Source organism: Oncorhynchus tshawytscha, linkage group LG12 (genome assembly GCF_018296145.1).
Source record: "Oncorhynchus tshawytscha isolate Ot180627B linkage group LG12, Otsh_v2.0, whole genome shotgun sequence".
In the NCBI taxonomy this organism is placed as follows: Eukaryota; Metazoa; Chordata; class Actinopteri; order Salmoniformes; family Salmonidae; genus Oncorhynchus; species Oncorhynchus tshawytscha.
The window spans coordinates 53,797,017-53,815,044 of record NC_056440.1 but is presented as its reverse complement, the minus strand read 5'-3'; the positions used below and the strand labels follow the sequence as shown (position 1 = coordinate 53,815,044).

Here is an 18,028-nt window from a genome sequence, read left to right as displayed (position 1 = left end):
CTGGCCCTTTAAGGATTCTCCCTGGTCTTGAATCAGAATTAATTTCCTCCCTGAGTAGTTGGATATAGCTTCAGGCACAATTCTCAACCCATTCCTCCTCGCCTACCACCTTCTCTTCCTCCTCCTCCTCCTCCTCCTCCTCTCATCCACCACCATAGACCACAGTGTCTTCGTGGAAACCAGGGGTCATGCCCAGCATTCCAATGCGTTGGGAACATGAAGGAGTGAAGGTGTGAAGGACGGGGTGGCAATGAAGGCGTCAGTGGGGTGTTTTCCCCTTTACAAGCCTGTGCTCTACACTACGGCCTTGTGGGCTCGATGTGGCCTTTAGGCTTTAAATCACACTGCAGCTATACAAAAAAAAGGGTTCAAAAAGGGTTCTGCAGTTGTCCCCATAGGAGAACCCTATTTGGTTCCTGGTAGAACTCTTTTGGGTTCCAGGTAGAACTATTTTGAGTGACATGTGGAATGGAACCCAAAAGGGGTTCTGCAAAGGGTTCTCTTATTTATTTATTTATTTACCTTTATTTAACCAGGTAGGCAAGTTGAGAACAAGTTCTCATTTACAATTGCGACCTGGCCAAGATAAAGCAAAGCAGTTCGACAGATACAACGACACAGAGTTACACATGGAGTAAAACAAACATACAGTCAATAATACAGTATAAACAAGTCTATATACAATGTGAGCAAATCAGGCAAGATAAGGGAGGTAAAGGCAAAAAAGGCCATGGTGGCAAAGTAAATACAATATAGCAAGTAAAACACTGGAATGGTAGTTTTGCAATGGAAGAATGTGCAAAGTAGAAATAAAAATAATGGGGTGCAAAGGAGCAAAATAAATTAATTAATTAAAATTAAATACAGTTGGGAAAGAGGTAGTTGTTTGGGCTAAATTATAGGTGGGCTATGTACAGGTGCAGTAATCTGTGAGCTGCTCTGACAGTTGGTGCTTAAAGCTAGTGAGGGAGATAAGTGTTAGATAAGATAGATAAGTGTCAGTTTTAGAGATTTTTGTAGTTCGTTCCAGTCATTGGCAGCAGAGAACTGGAAGGAGAGGCGGCCAAAGAAAGAATTGGTTTTGGGGGTGACTAGAGAGATATACCTGCTGGAGCGTGTGCTACAGGTGGGAGATGCTATGGTGACCAGCGAGCTGAGATAAGGGGGGACTTTACCTAGCAGGGTCTTGTAGATGACATGGAGCCAGTGGGTTTGGCGACGAGTATGAAGCGAGGGCCAGCCAGCGAGAGCGTACAGGTCTCAATGGTGGGTAGTATATGGGGCTTTGGTGACAAAACGGATTGCACTGTGATAGACTGCATCCAATTTGTTGAGTAGGGTATTGGAGGCTATTTTGTAAATGACATCGCCAAAGTCGAGGATTGGTAGGATGGTCAGTTTTACAAGGGTATGTTTGGCAGCATGAGTGAATGATGCTTTGTTTGCGAAATAGGAAGCCAATTCTAGATTTAACTTTGGATTGGAGATGTTTGATATGGGTCTGGAAGGAGAGTTTACAGTCTAACCAGACACCTAAGTATTTGTAGTTGTCCACGTATTCTAAGTCAGAGCCGTCCAGAGTAGTGATGTTGGACAGGCGGGTAGGTGCAGGTAGCGATCGGTTGAAGAGCATGCATTTAGTTTTACTTGTATTTAAGAGAAATTGGAGGCCACGGAAGGAGAGTTGTATGGCATTGAAGCTTGCCTGGAGGGTTGTTAACACAGTGTCCAAAGAAGGGCCGGAAGTATACAGAATGGTGTCGTCTGCGTAGAGGTGGATATATATATCTGTTCCTGGTTCTAAATTTCTTGAATGGGGCATGTTTATTTAAGATGGTTAGGAAGGCATTTAAAAAAAATATCCAGGCATCCTCTACTGACGGGATGAGATCAATATCCTTCCAGGATACCCCGGCCAGGTCGATTAGAAAGGCCTGCTCGCTGAAGTGTTTCAGGGAGAGTTTTACAGTGATGAGTGGAGGTCGTTTGACCGCTGACCCATTACGGATGCAGGCAATGAGGCAGTGATCGCTGAGATCTTGGTTGAAGACAGCAGAGGTGTATTTAGAGGGGAAGTTGGTTAGGATGATATCTATGAGGGTGCCTGTGTTTAAGGCTTTGGGGAGGTACCTGGTAGGTTCATTGATAATTTGTGTGAGATTGAGGGCATCAAGTTTAGATTGTAGGATGGCTGGGGTGTTAAGCATGTTCCAGTTTAGGTCGCCTAGCAGCACGAACTCTGAAGATAGATGGGGACAGCCGAAGAACAATTTTTTCTAAGACGGCTAACAATAACGTATCCGGGCAGAAATTAAACGTTCTACTTTCCCCTCTCTCCCTCAGTGACATGAATAAGTACTTTTCATATCTTCAGAACCCAACACGTCACACGGGGCTAGTGAAAGGGTCCTTCTTCCGTTAGAGCCATGCAAATCAAGACGCTAGAGCTGACCCACTAGCTACCTCTCTCTCTCTCTCTCTCTCTCTCTCTCTCTCAAATGTAGGTAGCATGGCCTCTCAAGCATTTCTCACAACATTTGCTTGCTCTCTCATCACTCTCTTGCTCCCTCTGCTCACTTCCTTTCTCCCACATGCTATCTTCCACCACTGCTCTCTCACCAACTTTCACTCATCCGATGGTGGGTGTAGGTGAGTGTGTGCATGTGTGTACGCACATTGGTATGCACGTGTGTGTGTATGTGTGTGTTCCGGTCATGCTACAAGGTCAGGATTCGTAACAGGCTGCAGATGGTTAAATCCAGATAGGAATTTTGCAGAATCATGTCCGAATTGCTACACAGACACACACAATGAATTGTTTGAATTTGTAGAGTAATGTAAATTGCAACCCCCCTCCCTCTCGCAGGTGGCCATCATCGCAGGGAACTTTGAACTGGCTGAACTGGTCAAGAACCACAAAGAGACAGATATAGGTGAGTAACCATGGTTACCCTCCTCTTTTCCACCTCCCCCTCCCACTTTTCTCTGTCTGAAATGGATATGTTATTGGATAATAGGTTGTTGATCTTTTCTTGTTGTATACTGTATGTGTGTGTGTGTCTGCCCTTCTGCAAGTATGTTCTCCATCATGCATGTGTGTGTGTGTTTGTGCGTGCATGTGCATGTGCATGTTTGTGTGTGGGTGCAAGAGAACCATGACAAGATTTGTCATTCAGTCCCCCCCCCCCTCGTGGGATTACCCTATCACACTGGGGAATCCAGGATCCCTCAGGTGGCATATGAGAGCAGGGTTAGGGAGGGATAGAATAACTCTCTACTAAATCCCGCCGGGAAAAAAATGGTTTCCTTCTCCCAAAGGAATTTAAAAACAGATTTCTTCTTTCTCGTTTTTCTCTGTGGGTTTATCTGCCGTGCACCCCAAACCCCCCACTGCCCGACAACGGCATCATCTTTTTTAATTAAACTATTTCACATGGAGGGAAAAAGGTTAAGCGGGAGGGATTACCATCCCCAGACAAATTAAATAAAAATGAAATAAATAAATAGAAAAAGAGTGAACAGATAAATAAATAAAATAATCTAAAGATGTAATCCACAATTGTTTCCCCCCCTGAGCAAGATTCCCCAGGCCTCACAGCTGCAGCGAGGGCTAGATGAAACGCAGCGCTGCAGGATTACCCCGCGTCTCTCACATCTGCCGCCATCGTTTCCGCTCCCCCTTCTCGGGCCACCATCCTGCTCCCCACGTTCAGCATGAACCTTCTCACACCGGGACGCCGTCGCACCTCAACTCCGGTGGGGCCGTGAGAGCATGCCGTGCCCGAACTCCGCCATAGACCATTAGCCGTTGCTAATGGAATGAAAAGGCCCGGATAACTGTCCTCTGTTATACAGTCCTTGTTGCTTTTCCGTTCTCTCCCTCTCTTTCTATCTCTACCTTTCGGCTCACTGTCAGCCGTGCCTCACTGAGTCTGTAATGGGATATTTTCTTTGCTGGATTATCGGCCATGGGTTCTGCATGTTGCAAATCAGAGAAAGGTGGGTGCTCTGAAGCTCAACCACCACTCTCCTACCTCCTCTACCCTCTTCCCTGCCATTTCTAGTCCTCTTCTCGCCCGCTCCGTGTGGGTGGTCAGCTTGCTATGTTGGGATACAGGTAGAATTGTCTGTCCTGCGTGAGCTGAGGCACTGCCCTGGCCTGGGTAATTGATTGTGTGTGTGTGCCTATACAATATTTAGAATGTGCACTGAAGAGCATTAGCCCAAGAAGAGTAATGAGTGAGTAGAGCTATGTGTCATTGAGACTCACATACCTTCTCTCCCTCTCCCTACATCCTTCTCACTCCCTTGTTCCCAGACATGTCAGGGACTTTATAGTCGGTCTCTTTCTTTGTGTTGGAGTTGGATTAGAAAATAGGCATGAGTTTAATCCTGTACAAGAGAGCACAGAGCAGTTCAGCTAACCCTGACACTGCCTAGCCTATCTTGTAACCCAACTCAAGGTGCTCATGAATCAGTGTATTATTGAATTACTAACATGGTATGCCCCAACACTCATTCAATTAACTAGTCTGTTATTAACTAGTCTGTTACAATCTCTGTATTATACCCATAGGAGATACTAGAGAGTCAGACCAAAGCAATAGAAACGGGTTGGATAGATTATGGTGGATGGGTTATATTGCCATGTAATGTGTGTTTAGGTTCTTCGACTGGGTTAGCGAAGTGAATAATATAGTGACAGGATATTGTAGCGGTTTCGGCACAAAGATCTTTGTAAGGCAGGGTTTACACATACAAACACACACCACCAGTCCAAGTGAAGGGTTAAACCAGTTTATTACGATCAGGTTTCAGCAGTGTTCCTTATATACAAAACAAACAGACTAAACACTTCGTCACCAGTGGCAGGTCCTCCAATCTTGGTCGTTGGGGGGTTCAATTCTTGTTGAAATCTTAAGTTCCTTTCTTCCATTAAACCTCCTTCTCCACAGTACGTTCTGGCTCCCCAATAACCTCCTACTCCTTCACCTCCTGGGGTCAAAGAAAAGACAAAGGAAAAGAAAAAACAGGGCGTCGTTAAGTAGAGGCCTTGATTGGTTTCACCTGTCTGCAGTTTGGCTCTGATTACAACTGGAGACAGGTGTGGCTGTTCTGCTGCAGTCTAGAAGTTTTCCCCTGAGCTGTCCATGGTCCTGCCTCTGGGGATTACTTCACATTGCTGTCCGTAGTCCTGGCAGCCAGAAAACAAAGAAAACTCTCAGGCACGTAGTGTCCATCCACCACACAACCCTTGAAACCGCTACAATATGAATAATAAAGTCGATGAATTATAGATGGATAGAGCAGAAATGATGCTCCTCGAAGGACGAGGCGTCATTCTTTAGCTCAGCCTATAGAGAGAATTCCCAAATGTGTGTGTCTGTGCGTGTGTGTGTGTGTATGTGTGTGACCTACATCCATAGTAATGACACAGATAATGGTGGGAGTAATGAGAATAGCATTTGGATGTGTGTAATGTAGTCATAGAGGCTTAGGAATATCCACATGTTCTGTACAAGACATAAACTCACAGAACCTAAATCTGAGTGAAGCGTCAAAAACCGTAAATGTGTGTCATGCGTGTGATTGTGTGTTCATTTGCACGTGTGCATGTGAGTCTCGTAGTGTTCATCTCTTTGAGTCAGCCGACTCTTGCTCCTCGTGAAAGCAACACACTCCGAACCAGCAACCAGGTTACCATGGCATCAGGGCTTGTGTGCTAATCATTAAAAGACTATGGCATCTGGCTGATGCTCCAAATGGTAAGAGAAATTTGGGCAGAGGTACAATTCCCAGTTTGAAGTAAAGTTATACGGAGCGGATAATTGGAGATAAAGGAGATAGGGGTGGTGGAGAGATATTGTAGAAATAGAAGTATTACCCCTTTTCCAACTATACTATCAGGAATCAAGGAGACCCAGGTGCAGACACGTTGAATGAACAATGGTTTAATGGTCCAGGCAAGAGACAGGTCCAGGCAGGCAGGGGTCAATAATCCAGAGATGTGGCAAGTGCACAGGTCAGCAGGCAGGCTCAGGGTCAGCGGGAGGTAGAGTGGTCAGGCAGGCGGGTACAGAGACGGGACAGGCCAGGGTCAAAAACCAGGAGGGTGAGAAAAAGAGAGGCTGGGGATAAAATGGAGCTGGCAGGACAAACGCTGGCAAGCTTGACAAACAAGACAAACTGGCAACAGACAAACATAGAACACAAGTATATAATACACAGGGGATAATGGGGAAGATGGGCGAAACCTGGACGGGTTGGAGACAATCAGAAAGACAGGTGAAACAGATCAGGGTGTGACAAATACTGTAAATGGAGATAGGGAGGAGAAATAAGTACTGTAGCGATAGAGAGGGATCTAGTAGAAAGATAGGACTTTATTGTCCCTTTTCACAGAAATTCGTATTTTTACTGATACAGTACTCCTGGGCTAGAAAATCCAAAGGTAGCTAGTTTGAATCCACAAGCGGACAAGGTGAAAAATCTGCCCATGTGCCCTTGAGCAAGGCTCCAGGGTCGCTGGATAATGAGCATCCTGGATGTGACCTCACTCTCCGAGGGTTTCTCAGGGAGCTTTGGCATATGCCAAAAACACATTAAGCACAAAAGTTATCCATATCCTCATATCTATCTCACACAGCAACATGGTCAGCCACAGAGCAGCACCCCAGAAGAAGTTTAGCAGAGATTGGTGGCAAATAAAGATGGTGAGGGGTATACGTAGATCGAGGGGGTAGTAAGTAGAGCTAGGAAGGGGGTTAAATTGAGATAGAAGTTAGTGTGCAATGTGTCCAATCGATCAGTGCTTTAGTAACTAGGCGCGAGTGAACGTGTCCAGACACTCTGCTTTGGTAGATAGGCTAGTAAATCTGTTTCTTAAATCCAGTCAGTTTTTTCCCATTCTGCCGGTAAGCCTCTCTAAGAATGATTGACAGATGTGTGTGATAGACCTCACGCTGCAAAAGTGTGATAATCCGCCATGGTGGCCAGCCCAACAAACACTCAACTAAACACACAGACAACCAAACACCCACTCAACCAATGCTCAGCGGCAACATGGCATACTCATGCAGGGCCATGACGTAATTTAATAATGCACTTTATATCAGTTCAAAGGAGTCTTACGTCTCCTCCTTAGTGAACTATGGTAATGCATTCTTGTCTTAATGTCACTGACTAGCTAATCCAGTCTCCCTAATTAAAGAACAAACACAGCCTGCGTGGCTCTGAGTAGCTGGTGACACGGTTCACCGCTGCCTGTTCTACACAGCTTTTGATGAGACAGCCAGAGAGCGCCCTATAGTAATGGGATTTAGAGGAGACTAAAAACAGGCAGCCGCAGGAATATGATAGGAAGTGGGGAGCTAACTTCCTGCTGTTGAGCGGAAGGTTGAGAAGTGTATTGTGTTTCCTAGTTTGCTGCAATGGAACACGTGTGTTGTGGTGGGTGTGGTTTAGGGTTTAATGTCGGGAACCGGGTTACAGAGATTTAACGAGGTTTTCCCGCCCAAACCCATTCACTTTTCCCGGGATAAATAATTGCAAATTATAATAAATCATTTATATGATCAGCGTAACATGAAATGGAACTGTTAAATTATTTGCAATGTCTTAATCTGTCTTAATACGGCCTTCTCTGCTTTGGACTAAAGTAAATGGCGCCAGAAGAAATGGAAGCAGTTTTACGGGCACCCAATCAATGTGGGGGGTTTTCGCTTTATTTGTAACTTGTTTTGTACATAATGTTTCTGCAACCGTATCTTACGGCAGAAAAGAGCTTCTGGATATCAGGACAGTGATCACTCAACTCGGATTAGACAAAGATTTTTTTTTCAACAAGCAAGACGCACAAGACATTCTCCAATTACCCGATAGGGCCACCAACATCCCAGTTATTTGCAAGAGGAAGCGACGCAGGTACAGAGGACAATGAGCCGGATGCCTGGTCAGGACTCGGGAAAAAAGGCGAGTGGGAAAGCTGCCGTTACCGTCAATACTACTCGCCAAATATCCTACCAACAGGACCTGAAAAACTGTAATATCCTATGTTTCATGGACTCGTGGCATATTTGTAAACAACAGCTGGTGCACAAAATCTAAGGAAGTCTCTGGATTTTGCTCGCCTGAAGTAGAGAATACTATGATAAAGTAGGCCATACTACTTGCCTCGAGTTTTCAGCTATACTTTTCGTGGCTGTTTATTTACTACCACCATAAAGCAGGAATCACCAGTGACTCGGTCTATAAAAAAGTGGTCAGATGAAGCAGATGCTAAGCTACAGGACTGTTTTGCTATCACAGACTGGAACATGTTCCGGGATTCTTCCACTGGCATTGAGGAGTACACCACATCAGTCACTGACTTTATCAATAAGTGCATTGAGGACGTCGTCCCCACAGTGACTGTACAGACATACCCCAACCAGAACCCATGGAATACAGGCAACATTCGCACTGAGCTAAAGGGTAGAGCTGCCGCTTTCAAGGTGCGGGACTCAAACCCGGAAGCTTACAATAAATCCTGCTATGCCCTGCGGCGAACCATCAAACAGGCAAAGCGTCAATACAGGGCTAAGATTGAATCATACGACACCGGCTCCGACACTTGTCTTATGTGGCAGGGCTTGCAAACTATTACAGATTACAAAGGGAAGCACAGCCACAAGCTGCCCAGTGACAGAAGCCTACCAGACGAGCTAAATCACTTCTATGCTTGCTTCGAGGCAAGCATCACTGAGGCATGCATGAGAGCATCAGCTGTTCTGGACGACTGTGTGATCACGCTCTCCGTAGCCGACATGAGTAAGACCTTTAAACAGGTCAACATACACAAGGCTGCGGGGCCAGACGGATAACCAGGATGTGTGCTCCGGGCATGTGCTGACCAACTGGCATGTGTCTTCACTGACATTTTCAACATGTCCCTGATTGAGTCTGTAATGCCAACATTTCAACAGACCACCATAGTCCCTGTGCCCAAGAACACAAAGGCAAATTGCCTAAATGACTACAGACCAGTAGCACTCACGTCTGTAGCCATGAATTGCTTTGAAAGGTTAGTAATGGCTCACATCAACACCATTATCCCAGAAACCCTAGACCCACTCAAATTTGCATACCACCCAAACAGATCCACAGATAATGCAATCTCTATTGCACTCCACACTGCCCTTTCCCACCTGAACAAAAGGAACACCTATGTGAGAATGCCATTCATTGACTACAGCTCAGCGTTCAACACCATAGTACCCTCAAAGCTCATCACTAAGCTAAGGATCCTGGGACTAAACAGCTCCCTCACTAAGCTGTATCCTGGACTAACTGTATCCTGGACTTCTTGAAGCGCCGCCCCCAGTCGGTGAGGGTAGGTAGCAACACATATGCCACGCTGATCCTCAACACTGGAGCTCCCCAGGGGTGCATGCTCAGTCCCCTCCTGTACTCCCTGTTCACCCACGACTGCATGGTAGGCACGACTCCAACACCATCATTACGTTTGAGGACGACACAACAGTGGTAGGCCTGATCACGACAACAACGAGACAGCCTATAGGGAGGAAGTCAGAGACCTGGCCGTGTGGTGCCAGAATAACAACCTATCCCTCAACATAACCAAGACTAAGGAGATGATTGTGGACTACAGGAAAAGTAGGACCGAGCACATCCCCATTCTCATCGACGGGGCTGTATTGGAGCAGGTTGAGAGCTTCAAGTTCCTTGGTGTCCACATCAACAACAAACTAGAATGGTCCAAACACACCAAGACAGTCGTGGAGAGGGCACGATAAAGCCTATTCCCCTTCAGGAAACTAAAAAGATTTGGCATGGGTCCTGAGATCCTCAAAAAGTTCTACAGCTGCAACATCAAGAGCATCCTGACTGGTTGCATCACTGCCTGGTACGACATTTGCTCGGCCTCTGACCGCAATGCACTACAGAGGGTAGTGCGTACGGCCAAGTACATCACTGGGGCTAAGCTGCCTGCCATCCAGGACCTATACCCCAGGCGGTGTCAGAGGAAGGCCCTAAAAATTGTCAAAGACCCCAGCCACCCTAGTCATAGACTGTTCTCACTGCTACCGCATGGCAAGCGGTACCGGAGTGCCAAGTCTAGGACAAAAAGGCTTCTCAATGGGATATCTTGGGATATGTACAGTCGTGGCCAAAAGTTTTGAGAATGACACAAATATTAATTTTCACAAAGTCCGCTGCCTCAGTTTGTATGATGGGAATTTGCATATACTCCAGAATGTTATGAAGAGTGATCAGATTAATTGCAATTAATCGCAACGTCCCTCTTTGCCATGCAAATGAACTGAACTTTTGCCACAAAAGGACCAGCTGATATCACGTCAGTGATTCTCTAGTTAACACAGGTGTGAGTGTTGACAAGGACAAGGCCGGAGATCACTCTGTCATGCTGATTGAGTTTGAATAACAGATTTCAAAATGCTTAAAAATGAGGGTGGTGCTTGGAATCATTGTTCTTCCTCTGTCAACCATGGTTACCTGCAAGGAAACACATGCCGTCATCATTGCTTTGCACAAAAAGGGCTTCACAGGCAAGGATATTGCTGCCAGTAAGATTGCACCTAAATCAACCATTTATCGGATCATCAAGAACTTCAAGGAGAGCGGTTCAATTGTTGTGAAGAAGGCTTCAGGGCACCCAAGAAAGTTCAGCAAGCACCAGGACCGTCTCCTAAAGTTGATTAATCTGCAGGATTGGGGCACCACCAGTACAGAGCTTGCTCAGGAATGGCAGCAGGCAGGTTTGAGTGCATCTGCACGCACAGTGAGGCGAAGATTTTTGGAGGATGGCCTGGTGTTAAGAAGGGCAGCAAAGAAGCCACTTCTCTCCAGGAAAAACATCAGAGACAGACTGATATTCGGCAAAAGGTCCAGGGATTGGACTGCTGAGGACTGGGGTAAAGTCATTTTCTCTGATGAATCCCCTTTCCAATTGTTTGGGGCATCCGTAAAAAACCTTGTCCAGAGAAGACAAGTTGAGCGCTACCATCAGTCCTGTGTCATGCCAACAGTAAAGCATCCTGAGACCATTCAAGTGTGGGGTTGCTTCTCAGCCAAGGGAGTGGGCTCACTCACAATTGTGCCTAAGAACACAGCCATGAATAAAGAATGGTACCAACACATCCTCCGAGAGCAACTTCTCCCAACCGTCCAGCAACAGTTTGGTGATAGACAATGCCTTTTCCAGCATGATGGAGCACCTTGCCACGAGGCAAAAGTGATAACTAAGTGGCTCGTGGAACAAAACATCGATATTTTGGGTCCATGGCCAGGAAACTCCCCAGACCTTAATCCCATTGAGAACTTGTGGTCAATCCTCAAGAGGCGGGTGGACAAACAAAAAGCCACAAATTCTGACAAACTCCAAGCATTGATTATGCAAGAGTGGGCTGACATTAGTCAGGATGTGGCCCAGAAGTTAATTCACAGCATGCCAGGGCGGATTGCATAGGTCTTGAAAAAGAAGGTTCATCACTGCAAATATTGACTCTTTGCATCAACTTCGTGTAATTGTCAATCAAAGCCTTTAACACTTATGAAATGCTTGTAATTATACTTCACTATTCCATAGTAACATCTGAAAAGAATATCTAAAGGCACTGAAGCAGCAAACTTTGTGGAAATTAATATTTGTGTCATTCTCAAAACTTTTGGCCACGACTGCACTGTATATAACCTGTCTTTTTACTGTTGTTTTATTTCTTTGCCTACCTATTGTTCACCTAATACCTTTTTTGCACAATTGGTTAGAGCCTGTAAGTAAGCATTTCACTGTAAGGTCTACCTGTTGTAAGGTCTACCTGTTGTATACCGGTTGTATTCGGCGCACGTGACAAATAAACTTTGATTTGCATTCGGCATGAACAATAATCAATGCTCAGTGTGTGTGTGGCCTACCGTATTTACTTACACAAAGTTCCCATAAATTCAAAGTGCATGCATTGTTTATTCTGAAACCTTGAAATACATTTAACAGGGTAACAAAATTGGGTCCAACTTTTGCCATGTTTGCTAGCCAGAAGGCTCCTGTTTCATTTATTTTGTGCTGTGACTATTTAACAGTCTGATGGCCTTGAGATAGAAGCAGTTTTTCAGTCTCTCGGTCCCAGCTTTGATGCACCTGTACTGACCTCGCCTTCTGGATGGTAATCGGGGTGAACAGGCCGTGACTCGGGTGGTTGATGTCATTGATGATCCTTTTGGCCTTTCTGTGGCATCGGGTGCTGTAGGTGTCCTGGAGGGCAGGCAGTGTGCTCCTGGTGATAGCATTTGGGCAGACCGCACCACCCTCTGAAGAGCTCCCCGGTGGTATAATCATGTCAGAGTTTTTCACTGGTATTATATAAATAATTTAAATAGCCCTTCCGGTTTGAATGGGAGTACTGGAAATACCGTTAATTCCTTGCTGTTTTCTCGGGAAGGAAAATTGATAGATTCTGTGGAAAATATTGAACCCTAGTGTGTATGTGTCGGAGTCTGTAAATGGCAGTGGTGGAAAAAGCACTCAAATGTCATACTTGAGTAAAAGTAAAGGTACCTTAAGTTAAAAGAAAATGACTCAAGTAAAAGTGAAAGTCACCTAGTAAAATACTACTTGAGTAAAAGTCTAAAAGTATTTGGTTTTAAATGTGTCAAAAGTAAATGTAATTTCTAAAATATACTTAAGTATCAAAAGTTAAAGTACAGTATCAATCATTTCAAATTCCTTATATTAAGCAAACCAGACAGCACAATTGTATTATTTTCATTTTTTTTACTGATAGCCAGGGGCACACTCCAACACAGACATAATTTACAAATGAAGGATGTGGGTGTTTAGTGTGTCCAGCAAATCAGAGACAGTAGGGATGACCAGGGATGTTCTCTTAATAAGTGCATGAATTACATGAACTGCATGAACTGGTCGTCCCCAAAGCCAAACCCTCCTTTGGCCGCCTTTCCTTCCAGTTCTCTGCTGCCAATCACTGGTTCGAATTGCAAAAATCGCTGAAGTTGGAGACATATCTCCCTCACTAACTTTAAGCATCAGCTATCTGAGCAGCTCACCGATCAATGCAGCTGTACACGGCCCATCTGTAAATAGCCCATCTGTAAATAGCCCATCCAACTACCTTTCTCATCCCCATATTGCACATCATCATCTGCACATCTATCACTCCAGTGTTAATTTGCTAAATTGTAATTACTTCGCTATTATGGCCTGTTTATTGCCTTACCTTACCTGATTGTACTTTTGTTTATCCCATGTGTAACTCTGTGTTGTTTCTGTCGCACTGCTTTGCTTTATCTTGGCCAGGTCGCAGTTGTAAATGAGAACTTGTTCTCAACTGGCCTACCTAGTTAAATAAAGTTGATTAAATAAAATAAAATAACATTTTAAAGACTAAGTTGTCCTCGATAGGCCAGAGCTCTGACGCCTGTTCATGGCTTCATGATTATCTTAGTGACAGAACTCAGGCAATCTTGATTGATGGTGTTGAGTCTGAATTTCTAGAAAGGTCTAGAAAGGTGTACCACAAGGGTCGATTTTGGGACCTGTTCTCTTCATTGGTCAATCTGTTAAAAATTGAAAACTTCATCTACAATTGAAGTCGGAAATTTACATGCACCAGCCAAGTATATTTAAACTCAGTTTTTCACAATTCCTGACATTTAATCCTAGTAAAAAATCCCCGTTTTAGGTCAGGTCATTTTAAGAATGTGAAATGTCAGAATAATAATCGAGAATGATTTATTTCAGCTTTTATTTCTTTCATCACATTCCCAGTGGGTCAGGAGCGCAGAATAACTGATGAATTTACGAACGCACAACACAAGTTTAATATGGCCGGTGTCAGTAATCATCGGCAAAAAGGCATAATTAAATTGTCAGCAGCACAGTTACTGTCACCAACGCTCTAGATAACATGAAAACAGCCTAACCTGCTCTGCTAGGGTGAGTAAAATGGTCAGAGTGAGGTGTTTTCTCATTTGTGTCTGGAAGTAGCTTGCAAGCTAGCCAACGTTAGCCAGTTAGCTTGGGTGCTTGACTGCCGTTGTGAGGTCAGAACGCTCGGGTCAACCCTACTCCTCGGCCACAACATCCAGTGGGCGCTCTGAACGCTCCGAGAGCGAAACACTCTGAATTTACAAACAGACAATCTGACAGCACTCTGAGCGCACTCTTGCACTCCAGATTTGAATTTACAAACACCCTAGATCTACAACTTTCGAACATAAAGATCAGTGACCTCGTATTTTTCCGTGTTCCCGGTTGTCTTGAAAGTGCTGTAAAACTCATGGTAGGCTACCCTTCTTCAGCTCATATCTGTGTGAAGCCAGATACAGTGCTCTTGTCTGCATTAAAACCTCAAATTGATCCATGTTGGATGTGACAGCAGAGGAGCACTGTCGACCACAACCCCTGACTTTGAAAAGCTCCAACGCCACATGTATCAAGCACACCCATCTCATCCATGTCGGTGAGCCATTATGTCAGACTAATTTGCAATTTACTGCCATAGCCCCAAATATTTAAAAAAGTCAACATTGGCTGTTAATTATTTTTTTTTTCACATGGTTGGGGTCGAGAGGGTGAATAAGTTGAGCAATTAACAGTATATTAATTGATAAACAGTCAATTAACAGATACGTTGTGTTTATGGTTGTTCCATGTGATTTTAATCACTTTCTGGCTGCACCCCTTTTTATTTCAACAAAATCTTCCATACATGTTTACCCATGATAGAAGTGGTCGGTAAGGCACATTTTGGACTTGAATGCCAAAATATTCAGGAGATAGGGGTGGTCAAAGTTGACCCATTTTGCATACTCCACCTTACCATCACGTCACCCACAAAGCTCTCATGGTCTCACGCAAGAATTAAACATGCGTCCATGTTTCTCAAACGTCAAATTTCAAAGTTGTTCCAAACGTCAAATTTTGAAGTGTTTGGTTACTTCTCTGTGTCATTCCAACCTTAATAGCTGGAAGTGGCTAGAAGTCTATAGGTGTCTGCTAGCATGTTTGTGCAACTTCCTCCAATTTCCTTCATACTGGACACAGAGACATACAAATGGTATCATGGAGCTTTTCTGACTCTGGGGATGTAGATAATGGGCATCATTGCCAATATCCGGATGTATCCCTTTAAAACAAAAATATCACAAACAATTTTCTATTGCTGGATAGACAACGTTGATATTTTTGTTTTAAAGTGATTCTTCAGGATTTTGTCAATGAGGCACTTTTCTACTTCCCCAGAGTCAGGTAAACTCATGAATACCATGTTGATGGCTCTGTGTCTAGTATGCACAAGCCTGCTATACTCATAGACTTCCAGTAAGCATCTGTCACTGGTTCCAAAGGTTGCATGTTTGAATCCAGTTATAGGACGTTTTCAAGGGATACTTCAGACATTCCCATTCAAGTTGACATTTGACAGTGGGTGGACCGTCGGCCATCTTTCTGGTAGTTATTGGAAGTTAAAGTTTCAATTCAATTTAAATGTTAATGTGTACCAGCTAAATTGCAGGGGTCTGAAGGTGTAGGTGCATTCTATGAATTATATTCTATGATTGAAATGACACCCACCATGTATTCAAGAGGATACTGTGTCTCAACCATGACTGGCACAGCACAAACACTTCAGATTGCATAAAATAGAGTCTAAGCTACAACAAGCTTTAAAAAATTACATAGTTGTTTAACTAAAATGATAGAATAGTTTGTAAGCTTTCAAATTATATCAAGCTCAACCGCTTGTTTTTTTTTCAGCTCAAAAATGTGTCAACTTTCTGGCCACTTCCACCATGGGCAAATATGTATGAATGGTTTGTTTCAAATCAAAAGGAGTGCAGTCAGAAAATGATTGAAATCACATGTTAATGAATTAACAACATTTGTCAATGAAGCATGTCAAGTTCGCCTTGAAATTCCACTGAGAGAGAGAGAGAGAGAGAGAGAGAGAGAGAGAGAGAGAGAGAGAGAGAGAGAGAGAGAGAGAGAGAGAGAGAGAGAGAGAGAGAGAGAGAGAGAGAGAGAGATGACTGGCGGTGCGGCAGTGAGTGTGCTTTCGCGCCTCTGCCAGGCCGGTTCCTGTGCGCTGCGCTCGGGCGTCAGATTTCCCCGGCGCTAAACTCCATCAGTCGCTGTCCACGGTACCTGCTGCTACATTCTTCAGTGACCACCGTGGAATTCTGAGATTTTATTTCTTGATTTTTTTTCCTGGGCTGTTTTTAAAAAGTGCACTGATTATGCAGGTATTCTGAATATTGGAGTAGCGTAAGAAGGGGTGAAAATGAAGTCTTTTCTCAATGCCTTAAAAAAGGAAGGTAGGTCTATCACCTTTACGAGTCTGGGTGCACGTTTAATTTGCTTTTGTCTCATAATTAGATGGGATTCTCTTCCTTCGCTGCTGCGCGTTCACTTTCAACTTTCTCAGGCGATATTTGTTTATCCCTGCGTGGCACACTTTCAATAATTTCATCTGCTCCAGTAAGTTATTCTACATATTCTACATTTTTGAATGTGACGAATATAGCTTAGTATTTGCGTTGTCTCCTGATTTAAACTAGCAGCACCTATACATTTTTTTTTTTTTTTACATGTGTCGTTCTTTTTAGGCTAGAGGTTATTTAACATGTAGGATAGATTATAGGTTATGTCATAGATTGGCACGCATTTGAGTGGTTTCCAAATAAATGTGTTATGATTCAGTCTTCTACAAAAGGTATTTATAGTCTCCTTCACCAATCAACTACTGTATGTAGATTATAGCCAGCGAGAAGACACATAGTGTATCTATCGTTCTCCTGGTCCACGGGGGAGAAAACACACCCACCAAAATGAGTGGATGATACACGTCACCAAAACGGCTCTGCCGGGAGCATTATGGATCCATCTGCCTGTGTGTGAAAACAGTTGGTTCCTTAACCCTTTACTTCCACCTGACATGCTATTTCTCAATGAGATATGCTCAAACTGGATCTATGAGAACTGCATTTGTTTTGTTTTCTTTCAAAGCATGGTATAGTTTAATTGGTTTCACTACATTATGTCAAATCCCTTGGTTGCAAGACACTGACCAGAGCTGGTCACTCATTGCCCTTTGACCTTTGTTCTCTTAGTATTATGGAGCAGCAGTAAATTATATAGATCACACTGATTGCTTTCCTCTCTTATATAAGACATCTCTGGATGTTTTGTCATCCTCTTTTCATTGGTTCTCTATTCCTACAGAGGGAATTTTTGCTGTGCTTTTTACATTCCACAATTGAGAGCTGAGTGTGTGTGTGTGTGTGTGTGTGTGTGTGTGTGTGTGTGTGTGTGTGTGTGTGTGTGTGTGTGTGTGTGTGTGTGTGTGTGTGTGTGTGTGTGTGTGTGTGTGTGTGTGTGTGTGTGTGTGTGTGTGTGTGTGTGTGTGTGTGTGTATGCACATGACTGCATACTTGCATGTATGTCTGACTGTCATTCTGACATTTTTAAAAAAGATCTTAAGACACATTTGTAGCCTTGCTTAAGGTGCTTTTAGTCATAATATCTTTTTATTTTATTTTATCCCATTTTATATATCCTATTTATTTTAATGCATTAGTCTCTCATATCCACTGTTATTTATTTTATTTTTTAAACTATTTGAATATCTCTTTTAGAAAATGTAGTGTTTTATTTGTGTCACGCCTGCTCCCGCTCCCCCTCCCTGGTGCTCAAAGGCACCAGGCTCCCCAGCATTACACACTCCTGCCACCATCATTAAGCACACCTGCCACCATCATTAAGCACACCTGCCTTCCCCCATCATGCGCATCAGTGTATTATTGGATTCACATGGACTCAATCACCTGTTTATTACCTCCCCTATATTTGTCAGTTCCCCATCTCTGTTCCCCGCTGCTGTGTTAATTGGCGTTTGTCGTTGTATACCCGTGTGCTGACGCTGCTCCTGTCTTGTTCCCTTTCTGTTCCGTCTTAAATGTTGATTCCCTGTACCTGCTTCTCATCTCCGGTGCC

General features: G+C 43.9%; 1 protein-coding gene across 2 annotated transcripts in view; it reads left to right on the top strand.

Annotated features, from left to right (window-relative positions):
* The window catches only part of LOC112232149 (SH3 and multiple ankyrin repeat domains protein 2-like), a 248,759-nt gene that overhangs the window by 124,711 nt on the left and 106,020 nt on the right, over positions 1-18,028 (top strand). For both annotated transcript variants that reach the window (XM_042330747.1, XM_042330746.1), the window contains exon 10: positions 2,867-2,933. In XM_042330747.1, the coding sequence (XP_042186681.1) occupies positions 2,867-2,933 (67 nt within the window). The remainder of the gene's footprint in view (positions 1-2,866; positions 2,934-18,028) is intronic.